This window comes from Heptranchias perlo, chromosome 22 (assembly GCF_035084215.1).
Source record: "Heptranchias perlo isolate sHepPer1 chromosome 22, sHepPer1.hap1, whole genome shotgun sequence".
NCBI lineage: Eukaryota > Metazoa > Chordata > Chondrichthyes > Hexanchiformes > Hexanchidae > Heptranchias > Heptranchias perlo.
In genome coordinates, this window is record NC_090346.1 from 6,883,896 (window position 1) to 6,903,624 (window position 19,729).

The following is a 19,729-nucleotide window of genomic DNA, read 5'->3' on the forward strand; positions in this document are numbered from 1 at the left end:
AAGAATTGGTGTGATTTATTTTCCAAAACATGCTCAAGCATCAGCAACTCCTATTTGCCAGCGTTGATAACCTGAACCATATTCTCTAGTCTAAGATACATGTCACAAAGGTAGTGCAGAAGCAAACAAACAGTTAGACCAGTTTCTCCTAAACTATTTGTACAAGTATATATTATTTTAAAAACACACTATCATCGGTTCTATTATCAGCACTTTAATTCATCAAATTTGTGATCCAGTCAGTTCTGGCCATGGGTCAGGAAGATATTTCCAAGGGGTAAGAGGAAAAAGAAAACAACTTACTCCCATCATTAGCCTGCTCATCCTTTCACAAAGTGCCTTTATGATTGCATCAGCCGTGGCCCAGTGGCAGCACTCTCGCCTCAGAGTCAGAAAGTTGTGGGTTGAAGTCCCATTACAGAGACTGGAGCACAAAATCTAGTTGGAGGTGCTGTCTTTTGGATGAGATGTTAAGCTGAGGCCCTGTCTGCCCTCTCAGGTGGACGTAAAAGATCCCATGGCACCATTTTGAAGAAGAGCAGAGGAGTTTTCCCCAATTTCCTGGCCAATATTTATCCCTCAACCAACATCACTAAAAACAGATTATCTTGTCATTATTAGGATACGGGGAGCAGAGTTTTGGATGAGCTCAAGTTTATGGAGGGTGGAAGATGGGAGGCCGGCCAGGACATAGTCAAGTCTAGGAGGTAACAAAGGCCTGGATCAGGGTTTCAGCAGATGATGAGCTGAGACGGGGTGGAGACGGGCGATGTTTTCCCCAATTTCCTGGCCAATATTTATCCCTTAACCAACAACACTAAAAAGATTATCTTGTCATTATCACATTGCTGTTTATGGGACCTTACTGTGCACAAATAGTCTCCTACATTATAACAGTGACTACACTTCAAAAGTACTTCATTGGCTGTAAAGCGCATTGGGACTTCAAGTCTTTCTTTCTTTAGGATAGTTCCCCCAATGGCTCAGTGGGTAAATAAACATCAAGCCATATAGACTAGAATAATCCCACATTCCATTGCCAGTTCGTGTGTAGTTAGCTAATTTCAGTGCAGGTGCTACAAGGTATGCATCCTTGTGTTAGTGAGGGGAAAACAAACTATTGGCCAGGGCTCCTGCTTCTCAAATGCTGCCCAGTGAGTCCTGCTGGAAGTACATGTATATGGACGGGGTTGGTCTCCGTTGCAGTGGCCTCCACTGTTCAATAGTCTGCTCAACAATCACTATCCAGACTCTGAAATGAAACCTTGACAGTTAGTGGTTGCTGCCACTTGCAGAACCACACCTGTCACTCGCTGCATTGGCATGCGGAGGACAGCAGGTGAAAAATGGAAGTTAAGTGGAGTAGACAGATACAATTAAACAAACCCCTCCACAAAAGAAAACACATATCCCCAATAATACTTAAGTGTACTCGTTATTTGTAACTCATTGTTTACCACAAAGCTAACTTCCCCTGTAAATGTGTTATTTCCTCTCCCACCTTTAAGAGGAGACAGAGTCTCCCAATTAGTTACTGGTTTTAATGTTGCCCTTGTTTCACTTAAAATCTCCACTGATCCTCCAGTGTCCCCCTTTAACATGCCGCAAACTGCTGATTCGCAGAAAGGCTGTGCATTGATGGCAAGTGAGATCCATCCTCAATCAAAATGGAATATACCACAACCATGAAGTGTTCCATCTGATGACCTGGGAGAAAATGGTCCTAACTTTTCAAACGAAAGATTTCAGATGGGAGACGGCTTTGGATTTTGCCCCTGCCCCTGGAGGCCAGTACTTCAAATACCAGTGAACTCACAATCATGTTCAAGTATCAGTCGCTTTAAAAAGGAGTTTTTGACAGTTGTTGGGTGTTCTAACTTTCAGATGTTATAATATGGTAGGAGTAAACTGTTTCTAACATTTTCGCACATGGCAGGGGTGGAGCACTAAAAAGATTACAGCAGCATGTCCCCACTCACCAGCATGTGGGCTCAGTTTCCCCTATAGTACTCGACAGTGATCATCAATGTATCAATGAGTGTCATTGAACTGATCAGGTGGCATTAAGTGTCCATTCCCTTTTTCAATGTACCCTGAATATCTAGGCTACATTAGAAGACATATCAGAATCATAGAATGGTTACAGCACAGAAGGAGGCCATTCAGCCCATCGAAACTTTGCCAGCTCTTTGTAAGAGCAATCCAGTTAGTCGCATTCCCCCAGTTTTTCCCCTTCAAGTATTTATCCAGTTCCCTTTTGAAAGCCACAATTGAATCTGCTTCCACCACGCTTTCAGGCAGCATGTTCCAGAACATAACTACTCGCTGTGTAAAAAAGTTTTTCCTCATGTCGCCTTTTGTTCTTTTGCCAATCACCTTAAATCTGTGTTCTCGACCCTTCTGCCAATGGGAAGAGTTTCTCTTTATTTACTTTATCTAAACCCTTCATGAAGGGCCTGTTTCCATGTTGTAAACTTCTATGATTCTATTTTGAACACTTCTATCAAATCTCCTCTCAACCTTCTCTGCTCTAAGGAGAGCGACCCCAGCTTCTCCAGTCTATCCATGTAACTAAAGTCCTCATCCCTGGAACCATCGTTTCTGCACCCTCTCTAAGGCCTTCACATCCTTCCTAAAGTACTGTGCCCAGAATTGGACACAATACTCCAGATGTGGCTGAACCAGTGTTTTATAAAGGTTCAACATAACTTCCTTACTTTTGTACTCTATGCCTCTATTTATAAAGCCCAGGATCCCATATGCTTTTTTAACCGCTTTCTCAACCTGTCCTGCCACCTTTAAAGATTTGTGCACATATACCCCCAGGTCTCTCTGTTTCTGCACCCCCTTTAGAATTGTGCCATTTAGATTATATTGCCTCTCCTTAAAATATATGAAGGAAGAAAACCATACCGTCCTGAAGATTTAGGGTGTATTAGAAGGCATATAATTCAGCTCCTTAAAATATCCGAAGGAAGAACAATGTAAAACCCCATAGACGATGTATTAATTTGTGTCACTTCAGGCTTGGCTAGGTTAAAAAGTGTTCTAAATTAGAAGAAATAAGTGCCACAGTCTGTTGTACATAGCTGATGAAGATGACTCCCTGCTTGCTGAGTACTGGATGCCTGTTCTGCATTGGTAAATCCATCCAGCTCGGTTATTCATAAGTTAGTTGTCTGTGACGTTCGTGCTGCAGAACAAAGGATGGCTTATTTCCCTGCCTATTCTCATCTCGTTGCTGAGACTGCAGTTGACAGATAGTGCTAGCTGGGCCTAGAAATCTGGTCTTCAATGAGGCGTAATGCATGGCTAATGACTGATGGAGCACATCTGTGCTTTTCTCTTGTGTCAGGGTGCACTATATTGCGTTTCGGTTCTTCAGTCAGCACATACACATTTTCTAGGACGAGACTTCCATTTTCACTGAATTTTTGTCATCATACTAAACTTTATAAAAGAAGAACGAGGAGATACCTCCAGATGCTCTAATTTTTTTTCCCAATGTTTCAGTTGTAAAAATTAGTTTATGGTCCTTAACCTGCATCTTTACAGAGCAAATTAAACACAAGTCAAGACTGAAGTTTTTAATGGTGAAAACAAAATTCTAGGTGTCCAAATAATGACTGCATTTCAGGAATCAGAGAAGTTTTAAATCTCTGCCGTGAGCTTCTACTAAAAGAAAACAAAGTCGAACAAGGATGTGAGCGATGCATCTATAACATTAAATGTAGGTCAATACAGTTGCAGAGATTTCTTCTTCTTCCCTAATTTTTCCTAGTCAATGCCAAGTCAAACTGGGTTAGGATTCCACATGTGCTCGCAGCCCTCCAGAAAATATAGGAGCAAGAGTAGGCCATTTGGCCCTGCTCCGCCATTCAAAATGATCATGGCTGATCGTCTAACTCAGTACCCTATTCCCGCTTTTTCCCCATATCACTTGATCCTTTTAGCATTAAGAAATATATCTATCTCCTTCTTGAATACATCTAATGACTTGGCCTCCACTGCCTTCTGTGGTAGAGAATTCCACAGGGTCACCACCCTCTGAGTGAAGAAATTTCTCCTCATCTCGGTTCTAAATGGCATATCCCGTATCCTGAGACTGTGACCCCTAGTGCTGGACTCCCAAGCCATCGGGAACATCCTCCCTGCATCTAGACTGTCTAGTCCTGTTAGAATTTTATATGTTTCAATTAGATCACCTCATTCTTCTAAACTCTAGTGAATATAGGCCTAGTCGACCCAATCTCTCCTCATGCATCAGTCCTGCCAACCCAGCAATCAGTCTGGTAAACCTTCGTTGCACTCCCTCCACGGCAAGGATATCCTTCCTCAGATAAGAAGACCAAAACTGCACACAATACTCCAGATGTGGTCTCACCAAGGCCCTGTATAACTGCAATGAGACATCCCTGCTTCTGTACTCAAATCCTCTTGCAATGAAGGCCAACATACCATTCGCCTTCCTAACTGCTTGCTGCACCTGAATACTCATTTTCAGCGACTGGTGTAGAAGGACACCCAGGTCTCATTGCACCTCCCCTTTTCCCAATCTGTTACCATTCAGATAATAATCTGCCTTTCTGTTTTTACAACCAAAGTGGATAACCTCACATTTATCCACGTTATACTGCATCTGCCATGTTCTTGCCCACTCACCCAACTTGTCTAAATCACATTGGAGCCTCTTTGCATCCTCCTCACAGCTCACATTCCACCCCAGCTTTGTGTTGTCTGCAAACTTGGAAATGTTACATTTAGTTCCCTCATTCAAATCATTGAAATATATTGTGAATAGCTGGGGCCCAAGCACTGATCCCCGTGGTACCCCACTAGTCACTGCCTGCCAGCCGGAAAAGACCCGTTTATTCCTACTCTCTGTTTCTTGTCTGTCAACCAATTCTCAATCCATGTCAGTATATTCCCCCCAATCCCATGTGCTTTAATTTTGCACACTAACCTCTTGTGTGGGACCTAATCAAAAGCCTTCTGAAAATCCAAGTACACCACATCCACTGGTTCTCCCCTATCATCTCAATGGCCATTTTTCAGCTCGGACAGTGAGCCTCCACAGAGGGCATAGATTCTGTTGCGTGATCACATATACTTACTCCAGCAGCATCACTGGATAGTAATCAGGTATAGGAACATGACTGACCTTTTATTCCGCCTTCCACCCTCCCTAGCACAAGAACCCTAACTGAACTATAGCCACCACTGCTACCCTCCCCTTCCAACCAACTAACTCAGTATAGAGCAGGGATCAAAACCTGGGGCCAGCTTGAACAGAATGGCACAGTACAACATCTACACAATGAGCATTCAGGGGAGCTGTCATATTAGGCAGCATACCTATATATGAAATTATCAGTGTAAAACTAAAATAGACTGAGGTAAATTTTTCTTAAAATTCAATTACTAGAATTAGTGGAAAATAAAAAGCATGAGATTTATATTTTGTAACATTTAGTAAACACCAGTAGGTTGGAGTTTTTTGTTGTCACTGCACTAATTTTATCCCCCTCACTCTTACTAAGGCTTGGTCTGGTGTTACAGACCTGGGTGACCTCTAGATGCCCAAGTGGACGTCAATTACAAAGAATGTACAGCACAGAAACAAGCCATTCGGCCCAACAGGTCCATACCGGTGTTTGTGCTCCACACGAGCCTCCTCCCACCCTTCTCCATCTAACCCCATCAACAGATCCTTCTATTCCCTTCTCCCTCTTGTGTTTATCTAGCTTCCCCTAAAATGCATCTATGCTAGTCGCCTCAACTACTCAAGATCGAGCTTAGCTCACCCCTGGGTCAAAGAATTTGTTGGCACTCGTAGTCTAGGCTTACACATGAAGAATGGTCATCTTGGGCAGGGTAACAGGCGGCTATTGGCTATTAGAGCGATACCCCGATGAGTAAATGCCTTCAGCTGAATAAAAGAGAAAAATTGGTTAAGAAAAGGAGAGTGGAAAGAATAGGCAGCACTGCATTTGTGCTCTAATCAATTAAAACAGAGAAAGTCAGAACAAAATAAGTCAATAACTCAGCAGGTTAGTGAATCCTCCTAACTGCCAACTACAACCATAACTTTGGTCAGTTTTAGCTGAGCCACCAGGTGGAGTGCCTGCTCAGCAATGCACGGTTCAATTTGTGGACAGTAGTATATTTAGAAGAGTGCTGTCTGTCCACTCTACAAACATAGATCCGGTTGGTGAATCACAGAGGAGTCCAAGGCCTTGATCCACACAGAAGAAAGCAATCGTACAGAAAGTAAAACGTGGGGGGGGGGGGGGGGGGGGGTGGAAAGAGCAGGGTGGAACTGAGAGGGGAGAGTGGGGAACAACACAGCAAGGTACAGATTACTGTTAAATCAATAATGTTGATTTGGAAACAACAGGATAAAAAGGAACTTGGTAATTAATGAGCAATATTAGTGCCCATCTCAAGTCTGAAGGGAGAGTTACGTATCTGATTCACTATTTCTGGATTGGGTCATGTCCTTTTGTCACTGGAGAAGCTCCCACTATTCACTTTTAATTCCTACCAAATTGACTAAATGTGCTGTATTCACACTTCATATTTCCATCCAAAATGAATCATCAACAGCTCTCACATAAATAGAAGCCATGCTTAATGCACCAAGCCAACCATCAACTTGAAATTATCTGCCAAATCTACACACTTCATGACATAACCAATCTCATGGATGCACCGATAAATGTGGGAATTCTGCCTGAATAGTTCCTCTGCATATTCCCACCATGTGATCTGTGAATTACTGGAAATAAACGTCGTATCATGAAGTTACTTAATGATAACTTCATAATAAGAGCCATTGAGACATTCATCATGAGCCAATATTACTCAAAATAAAGCCTTATGCTCTTTACCCTAAAAATATGCACAACCTCTTGTAAAGTACTAGCATCCTTAGAAGCTGGATGAGGGTACATCTGCCCTGGCATGAGGGCATCCACAAACAGCAGAACTGCACAGCACCACATCTAATAACTAGCTATCAAAAAGTGACTCCATGCTACTTGGTGTGGTCTGTAATCGATTTCGATGCAGCAGAAAGAGTGAACCAAAAACACTATGGGCTTCAAAGAAGTTAGCAAGGACTCACCTTTTTATTCTTTGCCCCTTATTAATTTCACTGTTCCTCACGTGATTATGCTATTATGCTATATTTTCATTACAGTGTAGTTAAACAGGCATATGGGGGGAATGGGGTGTGGGGGTGTGGGGGGAAAGAGAGAGAAGAGACAGAAAAGGCAAAACCTCCCGCACAGCAACCTAGGATAAGAAAATAAATGGGTCTCCGCTTCGGGCCATTTCAGAAATATGGACATAGTGGAATCAGCAATGGCCACATACTTTAAAATCCAAAGTACCTTCTGTAAATGGACCCGTGCTGTAAGCAATCTACGAGGAACTCAAAACATGCATTATAGAAGCTAGTGGTTCATAAGGGAAAAAAATCCACTCAACTCAAGCCCTTTGGGCATCATCTTAAATTGGGGAGTGAGCAAGAGAGTGCAATTCACCATGTTGCTACATATTGTGTGTTCCCGGTGTCTCTTTTCATTGCTGTTACTGTTTTCTCTCATCACTTCCCTTCCGATTGTATTCCTCCCCACCGCCCCCCCAGCTTTTTACATTTTACCACTCTTCGATTTGAAGCCGTTCTTTTCCTCTCCCATCCCATTTTCTCCTTCCAAAGTGCAGCTACCTTCAAACACACATACATCACACATAAGAATGTAGATTACAGATAACATTTTCAGGAAATCCAGAGGGATTAAGTACCTCCATCCATTATGAAAAGGATAATGTACACATGAATCATTTATGAGTCCACATCGACCATATAAATCAAACAATCCACTAATAACTTTGCAGTACTGCTGCTCTTCTATTTGCACCTAGTGCTCTAGTGATGCAGTACAAGAGCGAAAGAGTAAGAAAAAAATTCTGAACCATTTGCAACCTTTCTGCTGAAACACCATTTAGAGATGATGTTTAACATGTCACAATACTGCAGTAAAACACTTACGATACTTTAGTCCCATTCAATTCCATTATAGTGTTTAGGTTACAGAACAGGCTTCACATTGGCCATGAATGGAAGATGGAAATACAACTGCAGTCAGATGCCTCTTACAACATTGCCCCCTACTGTCAAAGTAAAGAAAATACTCAAATTGATTTAAACTTATGTACAAGCCTACTATTCTAATGAGTGGAATTACTCTTGCGCTGATTTGATATGGAGATGCAGGAGAACAGGAAGAAACAGCATCTGCAGCCCTGTCCTATTATCTAGGGTAGGGGGGATTGTATGATAAAAATTCAAACACATCTTAATGCATCTGCCCAGTGCTTACAAACTATACAACACTTTCCTATTGATACCTGCATGACAATCACTGCATTTCAAAGTAATTTGTTGTAGTGAAGTTGCTGCTGACTGAGTGAGATCCACACACCAGGAGCCAACACCCATTAACTCATTAAAAAAAATGCAAAACACTTTAGGTCTCAAACTAATATTTCTTTTCCCCCACCAACCTCCATTTTCTTCTCTCCTCTTGAAGGTAAGGACTTGTGCTGGGGTATGGTTCTATAGCAGTGTTAGCCTTCTGGTACCTTCATGTGTGTGAGCCTAGACAGTGTTAATAGGCTACATGACTAAGAAGTGGGGGGGGGGGGGGGCATCATAGCCATGGATGTACATCCAAACATACACACTTCCAGCAAGTCACTGGATAGTAATGAGCAATGGGAATTCTGGTTGAATATTTCTCCCCTCCTTAGCACAGTAACACTGAGGCCAATTGTAGGCCTCTATCACCACCCAAGCCGAGCTCAGTTAAACCTTCCAGATCTGTATGAAAGTACCACACCAGGCATTGCAATCACCCACCCACTGAACCAAAAGGGAGCTCAGGTACCTATATTCTTATGCTCTATCGTCCAGCCTCAGAAATACTGCAAAGTTGACAGCCTGAACAGGAGATTAGCCACTTTGTGTCAAGTGTTTAAAAAAAGATTATGAATTTTTAAAACATGGCTCATTCCTTTAAATCCCATAATAAAAAAAACTATTGATGGGATATAAAGACAGCCTGCTGGTTATCTGATGCACTTCATTTGGAATTCATTAGACCCACTAGCCCTCTGGTGTACTTCCACATAAGGCATCAAGTACCTTGTGCATTGGCTCCCTTTATATATTGCAGATGTGACTCACTGCTTGTGCATATAAGTCATTTCTTTCACTCACCCTTGAATCAGTGCTTGCTGAAGGTTCTTGCAGGCCACTAGAGTTTCTCCTGTGAACATATGACACATGATGACATCCGGGCACTTGGTCATGAACGAGATTACCGCATCGTGCTGGAACGTTCCGTGCCGAGAAACAATGCAGAATCGTTCCAGTGATGAGCAGTGGCCCAGTGCTTGGAAGAACTGCGCACTTGCTGAAAAATACGGCTGCTCTAGTCTGCAGGAGGAATGAAAAGACAATGAAAGCTGAATCATACAATTCGTACAAGTGTGTTCTACAACCTTGTAAAGTGCCAGCTTTCAAAGTACACCTGCACTTCTCATCAGATCTACCCCAGGCAGGAAAGTTCAAATATGAATTATTTGGGCAATAAAAAGGCATGCGTATTTCAAGGGGTTTAGTAGCCTTGATTTCTGTCAACTTGAGCTGTCCCTAGTTGTTAATTCTGGCAGGTCATCCCATCAGTACTAAGTTACGGTACCAAGCTGACAGGAAGGAACTATAATCGATTTTAAAAAAAATCTTATATCTGCACGCACTTCCTGTCAGGAATTTATAATGGGGGAAAAACCTATGTCCACATTTATAATGGAAATTGCCTATGTAAACTTGTCATTCTGTAATTACGCCCTCTCAACGGTAGTGGCACTGTCATGCCTCAGTTTTGCATCTCCCAGCTCCTATCTTCTGGGTCATGTTGAACCTATCAGAAAGTGAAAGCCCCATCAGCACAAGGACAGAGCTCAGCTGCGCTGTCCCCTCAGTCAAAAAGTCTGCTAACGCCCGCTTTCAGCCACAAGCATGAATAACCACCTCTTGGGCACGGAGGGGTTTTGTTGGTATATCCCTGGAACTGTACCCCAGCATGAGTCAGAGTCTTCAGGAGAGGTTTGGAGAAAGCTGGAGGAGAGGGGAAATTCATCATGCAACGTCTCGGCTCCTGAACACTTGGTTATGAACATGATCATCTGCTTTTAAGGCTTTGCGTGAACACACAGCCTTCTCCTCCAGCAATCTAATGTTCTACTGAAAGAAGAGAACTGGTTTATTCTCCTGATCAGTGTCGTTTCCCTGCTGGAAAGTGCACATGTGGATCTCGAGTGAGCACACACTCAGTTTCAAGGCTCCTCATAGTCAAACAAACAGCTAAGGATCACTGTCAAGACCCACAGATGAAGAGCAGCCATTTTGGTGATTTGCAACACATGCATTTATATGGTGCTCCTCACATCTTAGAATGCTTTACTATAAAGAGGAAATGGATATTGTGGATACAGAGCATAAGGGAAGAGAAATAGAGAGGCGAGAATGGGGAACTGAAGGAAAAGTGGAAGAGGGCAGCTAATGCTTCTTGTGGAACTTTACTCAACATCAATCACTATTACCAGGAACGGCCAGAGAAAGAGGTGGGAGGATTTTTAAAACCATGTCGGCTGTTGGCTGCTTAAGTGTGCCCTACCACCTTAGCCTCCTCCTCCTACCCCTTTAAACAAAGCTGTACAAATTCCAGAAGCCCAGGCCTCTCAAACCCCAAACCCCCTCCCTCCTGATGTTGCCAAACCAATGTGTAGGTTTCCCAGATCCCCCCACCCCGAGTGCTATATACCACAATTGTTCCCACTGCCCAAGTGCTCATGGCCTCTCATAAATGCTCCTAAACTTCAGCACCCCTTCCTGGCAGTACTGACACAGTCTAGCCCCACTACACCCTTGCCTGTCAAGTAGTTCAGTCACCATCTTCCCCCACTACGTCCCCATGGCCCATTCTCGTTGTGTACTCCCAATTCCCTAACGGGAATTAGTTCCATGCCCAACGACTCCAACACACCTACCACAGGCCACACCACCTGACACACGGGCTTTTGCCAGGCCCGTGTGTCCTACTTCCTCCATTAGAATGCAAGTGGTCCATTACCTCCCCAACAGCCTCTCCCTGCTAAATCTCAGTGCCCACCTCCAATCTGGCACATATTGCCCACCATCTAGTGTATTCTGGGCTTCAAAATAAAAGTGAAAGATACAGAAACTGAATACAAAGGGGTATAGTGAGCACCACACAGATGGATTGAGAAAGGTTCAGGAGAGAGGGGACATAGTGAAAGAGAGACTTGCACAGTGACAGGAAAAGTAGAGAAAAAGATTCAGAAACAAAAACAGCATTGACACTCTGAGAAAAATATGAGAGCCATTCAGTGAAAAAGTGGAAGACAAACAGAAAAACTGTGACAAAATTAGAGAAATGGAACAAGACACGGTTGCAGGAAGAGAGTTTTGTTTTTACTTTTCTCCATGAGCAACAGCACGGATCAGCTAATGTGTGTTACATGATGCAACACTCTGGTCATTCTAAAACTGAGTCTCCTTAGACCCAATGTGAGCAATGCCACAGAAGATGTTTTTCATCCAGCATGTGTCTGTTCAACACTGTCTTTTACACACACACACACAAAATCAGAACAATTTTAAATGTCCTAGGAATCAATCAAGAACAGTTTAATTATCCTTCCCCACCCCCTGCTATGAACATGGCCATTCTTCCTTCAGCCTGCACCATTCGGTTTTTCTTGCTACATTTTTACACACATTAGTATAATCCAACTGTCCTTCTTTCCTCTGACTCAATGAGCAACACCACTGTAGGTCTACTAGTATTTTAACTAAAAATTGATTTTTCCATGATGACTGTACTTTACCTCCAGAATTTTCCTAATGAGGATTTTATATTCGACCAATGGATAGATGGACATACAAAAAATATTAAAAGTTTTGCATGTGGAATGCATTTCCAGTTTATCACTCTTACTCCTTGTTTCACAATTTTATCGTGATTGGCAGTCACGATTTGAGTATAACACCTAGAATCCTTCTAAAGGAAACTAAAAGATTAGCATAGTTTTCTCTACTTACCATTACTTACCTTTCAGGCCTCCCAGTAGTAATGGTTCGTGCTACTGCAGATCAGCAAACGTGTGTTACATGATGCAACACTCTGGGTCGCCAAGGTCCGTCCCCCATGTCCGTTTATCCAGCTGTTATTGCAGGTAAGTCATATTTTAATTTCAATTTCTAAGATTTTATCATTTAAAATGTTCAATTTGCAGACTTTTATCGAGTCACTGGGGGAGAAGAGAATAGAGAGGTGGTGTGGGGTGATTAAGAAAGGGCAGGGAAAGTGGCAGGGTCGACGAGGGATGGAGAAGGTTGGGGGGTGATCAGACAGGAGACTGCAATTTTAGGGAGAAAGTGGGAGGAGGAAGTAAGAATGAGGGCACAGAGTGGGAATGGAAATGGTAAAGGGTACAGGGAGAGGAGAAACAGGAAGGCTGGAGAAAGGGAAGGCAGGGGGAGGAAAGGGGAAACTAAGGCGGGGGGAGGGATGGAAAAAGATCAGAATGTAACAGGAAGGAAGGGGAGGGACGAGAGTTGAAATCAGCAAAAACAGAGATGAGTTGCAGAAGATGCCGCTATCGGCAGCTCCCTTCACCCCAAAAAGGAATGGAAAGAAAAAAGACACAAAAATACACAGAGAGGGGGATAAAAGAGGGAAATGGAAACATAAAGATGACAGATAAGAGAGACACTTGTACAATGTTTAAATAAAAAAAGGAATGATAAGACATCAGCTGTGGCCAGTACAAGTCACATTAGGTGGCTAATAATTATTGGCAGTTAAACCCTGAAGATAGTGATGCAGAATTCCCTGTAGCCACAATTTCAGTCTAATCACGTAAATGCTATTCAAATCTGTAGTTTTACTTATGATAATTGGGCACTGCAATGAATATAAGCATTTGCTGGGGCAAAAACATTACTCCCAAGGGCCTAAGTATTTGTCTCAAAAATCGACCTCCACAAATGAACAATGTAGCACTGCACAAAATTACTCAAGGGCAGAATAGCTAAAACAGATAAAAGGTAACTCCCCCACCTATGCACACAGTTATTTCATTTTTTTCATCCATGACATAGAGTAAAGAGAACAAAACAATAAAATGTGCCACAAATTACTATAGCGTATGGTAGAATAAGAGCCTTGAATGAGAGAGCGAGTGCACAAATCAAAAGCACAAGAAAAGTATGCCAAATGATTAATGTAATGTCACTTGATAGTGGTGCAACATATATACAACTGCTCAACATGAGCAATAAAGCTAGTTCTACACATTTCTTTCCCTCACCCCACATTTTCAACTGAAAGCAGCGATTCGTGGCAGGTGAGGATGCCATTGGCACAGCCAGAAGGTGATGGGCCTTCTTGAACAGTTTCACACAACTGAGTGGCTTGTTAGGCTACTTCAGAGGGCAGTTAACAGTTGGTGTGGGACTGAAGTCGTATAGGTCAGAGCGGATAAGGACGGCAGGTTTCCTTCCCTAAAAGGACATTAGCGAACCAGTTGGATTTTTACGAAAATCTGCCAACTTTATGCTCACTTTTACTGATAACAGCTTTTTAAAAAATTTCCCAGCAACTAAATTCAAATTCTCAAACTGCCATTGTGGGACTTGAAGTCAAATTCTCTAGATTATTAGTACAGGCAACTGGATTACTAGTTCAGTAACATAACCACTACAACTACTGTAACTGGTCATTTATCTCATTGCTGTTTGTGGGACCTTCTGTACAAGTTGGCTACCACAATATAGCCATGACTGCACTTGAAAAATAATTCACTGGCTGTGAAGCACTTTAGAACATCCTGAGGACTCAAAAGGCGCTATAAAAATGCAAGTTCTCTCTTTCTTTTACACGGAGGATTACAAACTACTTTACGTTAAGATGTGAAATGCTGTTATGTCTCATAGAAGGTGTACCCTTCATTTCCATAGTACATCTCAAACTGTGAATTCCAATAAATACACACGCTCACCTCAGGTCCTTCAGTTGTTTGCAGTGTTTCAGCATTTCACACAAGGCTGGCATGTAAGCAACTTTCCCCAGCAGACCAAGGTTTGCCAGGGACAACGACTGCAGCTGCTGGCACTTCTGTCCAATGCCAATCAGCCCTGACCCAGTAAGAATGCCAGGAAGCTGGGCCAAGGTCAGAGTGCGCAAGCGCTGCAAATGTCTGATGAGCGCCAACTCTTCGTCTCGGACCCGTTGCGCTCGGTCACAGGGTGGTTGCATGTTCCTAATGGCGGGCTCATTTCGAGGCACATTAGAGGAGAAACTGGACCCAATCAGTTCAAGTTCTTCCAAAAAGGGAACATTCTCCAATAGAGTCCCAAAAACTGTTGTTGGCAGACTCAAAGACTGCTGCTCTGGAATATTCTTTGGATAGGTCGGAACTCCAATTCGAACCTTCTTCCCCAGACCCCGGCGCACAGAATGCGCCCCCAAAGCTGGCACCATGTGATTTGGCAGTTTGTCCACATTTATGGCACTTTCCACAATGCAGCAGACAGGGAGCGATAACGAACGCAACCGTTTCAATCGGGCCAGCAGCAGGCACAAGTGCTTTCCAGCCCCCTCGGGGCTGTGGTGGTGAGCTGCAGACAGATTCAGGTGCTTCAGGTTAGGGCAACAGTTTACCAGCGCCTCCACCACGTCGAAATCAATGTCATCTTTGGCCTTGCGAAAGACAGAGCAGTCTGACAGCAGGCAATGGACACAGCCACTGAGATTCAAGCTAACCAACGACTTGACATTTTTGCCGCCGTTAATTATTTGATGGCTCAGCTGGCAGCCAGACAGTATGCAGTGGCTAAAGTTCAAATAGACAGGGTTGCTCAACGTAATGGTGTGTAGAAGTGAGGAGTGTAGAAGCGAGGATCCGTTCAACCAGGAACGAGGGAGCTGCAATGCCTCCAAGCTAAAGTTTTTGGTCATACAATCTAGGAAGTTCCGTGTGGAGCATCCGGTGTCAACAAAAATCCCAGGAACAGATAGGATAAAGGCACGGAGGTTCTCCGGAGTCCGAATACTCAGAACAGACAGGTAAAACCTCCCGACTTCCTGGTTAACGTAGCCTGGCGACAGCCTTGCGTAGAATACCTTGAGGTTTTGATAGTGGGGGATGTTGCTTTGTCCAACCATCAGCTGACCAGAGAGCATTTCACCCTCCCGAGTCCGGTCAGGGATTTCGAAATAAAGCAACAGCTGCTCCAGATTGGTACAACAAGGGACGATGCCATAGGAAGGGGTGAACAAAGTCTGTTTGAGTTCAGTTACTTTGCCAAGAGTTGCCTTGCATTCACTGCTAAGCTGGCCAACATCAAATCCTTGGTTGATGTCTAAAGCGAGAGAGCGCAGGTTACGAAGTACAGACAGCATTTTGGAGAGGCGCAGTGATGTCATCCGGCATCCCGTCAGGTCAAGCTTCAGGAGGTTTTTACACTTTGCCACCAGATCAATGGTTGAGCCAGACAACCAATAGCAGCCACTCAGCTTCAGCAGTTGAATGTCACTGGCTATTTCTTTCAGCAGAGAGGTCACTTTTGTATTACTTTCCTGGAAACAAAACAGAATTCAGTTCAAGGGTATGAAGGCAAGAAATATTTTAAGACAAAAAACTCAATTTATTAAAAATGAGCAATGTGTTTTCTCTTGTGAACATACTGTGATTGTTGGTAGATTTCAGCTATGGAAAGCATGATGGCCAAGCCCGACTCTGGGACTGCCTAACGTGGCACATTTATACTTTTCAGTAGGGGACCACTGCATAGCAACCAGGAGTGGGAACCTTAACTGATTCTTTTTTCCCTAGTCGCTAACCCAGAGATACAGCCTAATGTCGCACATTTATACGCTACAGTTGGACCAAAGTGATACTTTTGTCCATTTGCCCATTGGCTGCTGGGTTGTGCCCAATCCTGCCTTCCCTTCACCAAATGGGCAGCTTACGGCCGATTGGCTGCCTCACACCTTTCAGAATTGTGACTCCCCAGCTAGCACAAAACTTGCCAAAGGACATCAAGTATCCAATGGCTCAATCTGTGCACAGTCTGTTGTGGTAGTGGCCCAAAATCAAGACCAGAAAATCTCAGTTCAGTCCCTGGTTTGTGGCTCAGATCCCGGGCAGGGTAGCAGTGAGGGTGCGGTACCTCTGGGTTGGGGACTGGGGGTAAGGGAAAAGACAGTCAGTTAAGGTTCCCACTCCTGGTTGCTATACAGTGATCCCCTACTGAAAAGTATAAATGTGCAACGTCAGGCAGGACCAGAGTCGGGCTTGACCATGATGCTCTCCACAGCTGAAACCTACCAACAATCACAGTATGTCCACATATAAAGGATGTCATTTGGGCAAGGTACTAGAGGTTGACCATGAAAAACCATTTAAAATAGTCCAGTCTGTTTTGGATGTTCTTTATTCAAGATAGGTCAGGTTGTGTGAAGTTATTTCTGGGAAAAGGAAGACAGCTCCGCACCTTTAAACATACAGCAATGCAGTTTCTATCTTAATGCTGAAGGTCAAGAGACAGAATTAGAAGGGTTAAGTACCAAACCACTGAGCACTTGCAGCTGCTGCCGCCGCCCCCAAAAAATACCCCGGGTGAAGTAAAACCTGGTGAAAAAGAACTACTGCTGCCTTCAAAAAGTTAAATTAGGTTTCAGTGAGGGGTTAACCACTTGCCTTCATTCCCCATTTAGTTCTGTAGGCTTATTTTAGTGCCCTCTGGTGGTTGCTTTCCTCCTCAAACTCATTTTTCATCATTTCCAATTGCACAGTGCTGGTCTCGCACAAAGCAAAAAAAACTTCAAGTTTACTTGTGGGTTTCCTATTTTTCTTTAAGTATATATTATATATTGTGCATTTATCAATTTTTTTAAACCTGTTGATTTCAGTCTTGACTTATTTTGTTTAATTGCTTGATATTTATTTCATTCATTTTAGTCTTGCCTTTTATAGACTCGGCGTGTTAAAAAAAATTCCCCTTCCCATGTTTTCCTCTCCATTTTGTCAGTATTCCATTGTCTGCTTTAAACTTTTATAGTCCTGCAGTAAAGCAACATAATGCTCTCCTCCTTCCTCACTTGCCTTTACCTTCTTCCCTTTTCCTGATTTTTGCTGGAATATGGTTTCAAGGACACCAGCAGCCCTCTCAGAGAGTCAGCAAGCTATTCAACTGTGGAGGACATCAAATCTGAACCTGATCCTGTCCTCAACTAGTTCATACACATGCACTTTCCAGCAGGGGTCAGTGAACAGTTATTGTGGAAGGAAACCTAACTGAAATTTTCCCTCCTTAGTCTACAGCTGAAGAGGCCAATTGTAGCTTCCCCTGGTGGAGGTCAGCAAGCTCAGCAGAGTCCAGGAATTGAGCCTGGGATCCTCCACTGCAACTAGCCTGCGTTCTGGGCCCGGAATTTCCTGTGTCGACATAATCGGCAAGTTATGCGGCAATTTCCTGTGCACCTAATTTGACTACACCGGAACTTAATAATCAGCATTAAAAAAACCAGTGTGATTTGAACATAACCAATGGGGAACTAAGGAAAGAGGCCTGCAATTTTGCAGAGGGCACCCTGTAGGCCCTCCTTAATGAGATCGAAGGAAGGCAGGAGCAGCTCCTGGGCTCCCCAACAGCACAATCGATACATGCTGTCAGAAGACGGGCATGGGGGGAGGTGGCAGAGGCACTGAATGCCAACTCCATTGCCCCTAGGACAGCAGAGCAGTGATGTAAAATGTTTATGACTTCACCCGAGCTGGCCAGAGCCCCACACCTCCCTTCTCAGCCAGGAGTGCACTCTCCTAGTCACCTTCAAGCCCTCCCCCCACCCCAAACAAAGTCAGAATTGGTTACTCAACAGCTATAAACAAGGTATTAATTCAGGCTTTAAAAGAAAACATCAAGCCCAAGTGTAGGAAAATTAATTGAGCAACAATACACTCAAGGTGATAATGTCATTTGCTTCTCTACTTTCTCGCTGGGCCCCCTTCCCACTGCATCGACTGGATCATCTATACCTAAAAAGGTAGCTTTTATGCTGCTACTACAGTTCATGTAATTGATTCACCAATGAAAAGTCTATTTAGACAAGTTCAAAAGTCATTCACTAAGCAGCAAGTTTTAACCCAAGTTAAAAGCCAGTCCATGATCTTTGCTTTCTTCCTCCCAATTTTCTTTTCTTGCTCGTCCTTTACTCCATGCGAAGGCAGTAACTCAATAAAATAAAAAGCAAAATACTGCAGGTGCTAGAAATCTGAAATAAAAACAGAAAATGCTGGAAATACTCAGCAGGTCAGTCAGCATCTGTGGAGAAAGAAATAAGAGTTGACATTTCAGGTCGATGACCTTTTGTCAGAATTGGAAGACGTTGAAGATTAAACAGTTTTTAAGCAAGTACAGAGCCTGGGAAAGGGGGGAGGGAAGGAAAGAACAAAAGTGCTGGTCTGTGATAGGGTGGAGGGTGCAAGGCAAGGAGCATGGTAATGGGATGAGTAAAGAAACAAAAGATGCAGCCAACAGGAGCTGTAAATGGCAACATCAGAACCATTACCAGCACCTGCTGTCCGAAAAAATGGGAGCAGTGGTTATGATCTGAAGTTACTGAAATCAGTGTTGAGTCTGGAAGATTGCAAAGTGCCTAATCGAAAGATGAGGTGCTATACCTCGAGCTTATGTTGAGCTTCATTGGAACAGCGCAAGAGGCCGAGGACAGAGAGGGAGTGGGACAGGGAATTAAAATGGCAAGAGACCAGCTGGTCAGGGTCACACTTGCGTTCTGAGCGGAGATGTTCAGCAAAGCGATCACCCAATCTGCGTTTTGTCTCCCTAATGTAGAGGAGACCGCATTGTGAGCAGCGAATACAGTATAACTAAATTGAAAGAAGTACAAGTAAATCACTGTTTCACCTGGAAGGAGTGTTTGGGGCCCTGGACAGTGAGAAAGGAGGTGGTGAACAGGCAGGTGTTGCATCTCCTGCGCTCGCATGGGAAGGTGCCACGGGAAGGAGAGCGGGTGTTGGTGATGGAAGAATGGACCAGGGTGTCGCAGAGGGAGCGGTCCCTTTGGAATGCTGAAAGGGGAGAGGAGGGGAAGATGTGTTTGGTGGCAGCATTGCACTGGAGGTGGTGGAAATGGCAGAGGATGATACGTTGAAGGTGGAGGCTGGTCAGGTGGAAGGTGAGCTCAAGGGGGACCATATCATGATTCTGGGAGGGAGGGGAAGGGGTGAGAACAGAAGTGCGGGAAATGGGGCGGACACGGTTGAGGGCCCTGTCAACTACGTTGGAAGGGAATCCTCATTGAGGAAGAAGGAAGACTTATCGGAAGCACTGGTGCGGAAGGTGGCATTGTCAGAACAGATGAGACGGAGAAACTGGGAGAAGGGAACAGAGTCCTTACAGGAAGCGGGGTGGGAAGGCGTAATAGATTCTCTAGAAGCAGTATATTTTAAGATCCACTGAAAGAGTTGTACCCTAGAGAGGCATCACCCCGACAGGATTAGAAATATTTCCACTATGAATTCTAGGCACCAGTGAGCTGCAAATCGC

The 19,729-nt window shown here is 43.8% G+C and overlaps 1 protein-coding gene across 1 annotated transcript in view; it reads right to left on the reverse strand.

The window, feature by feature from the left end:
* Positions 1-19,729, reverse strand: part of fbxl18 (F-box and leucine-rich repeat protein 18) — a 34,513-nt gene that overhangs the window by 11,345 nt on the left and 3,439 nt on the right. Inside the window, exons 2-3 of the mRNA XM_068002875.1 lie at positions 14,158-15,737; positions 9,287-9,505 (exon numbers count right to left, since the gene is read on the reverse strand). Of these exons, the coding sequence (XP_067858976.1) occupies positions 9,287-9,505; positions 14,158-15,737 (1,799 nt within the window). The remainder of the gene's footprint in view (positions 1-9,286; positions 9,506-14,157; positions 15,738-19,729) is intronic.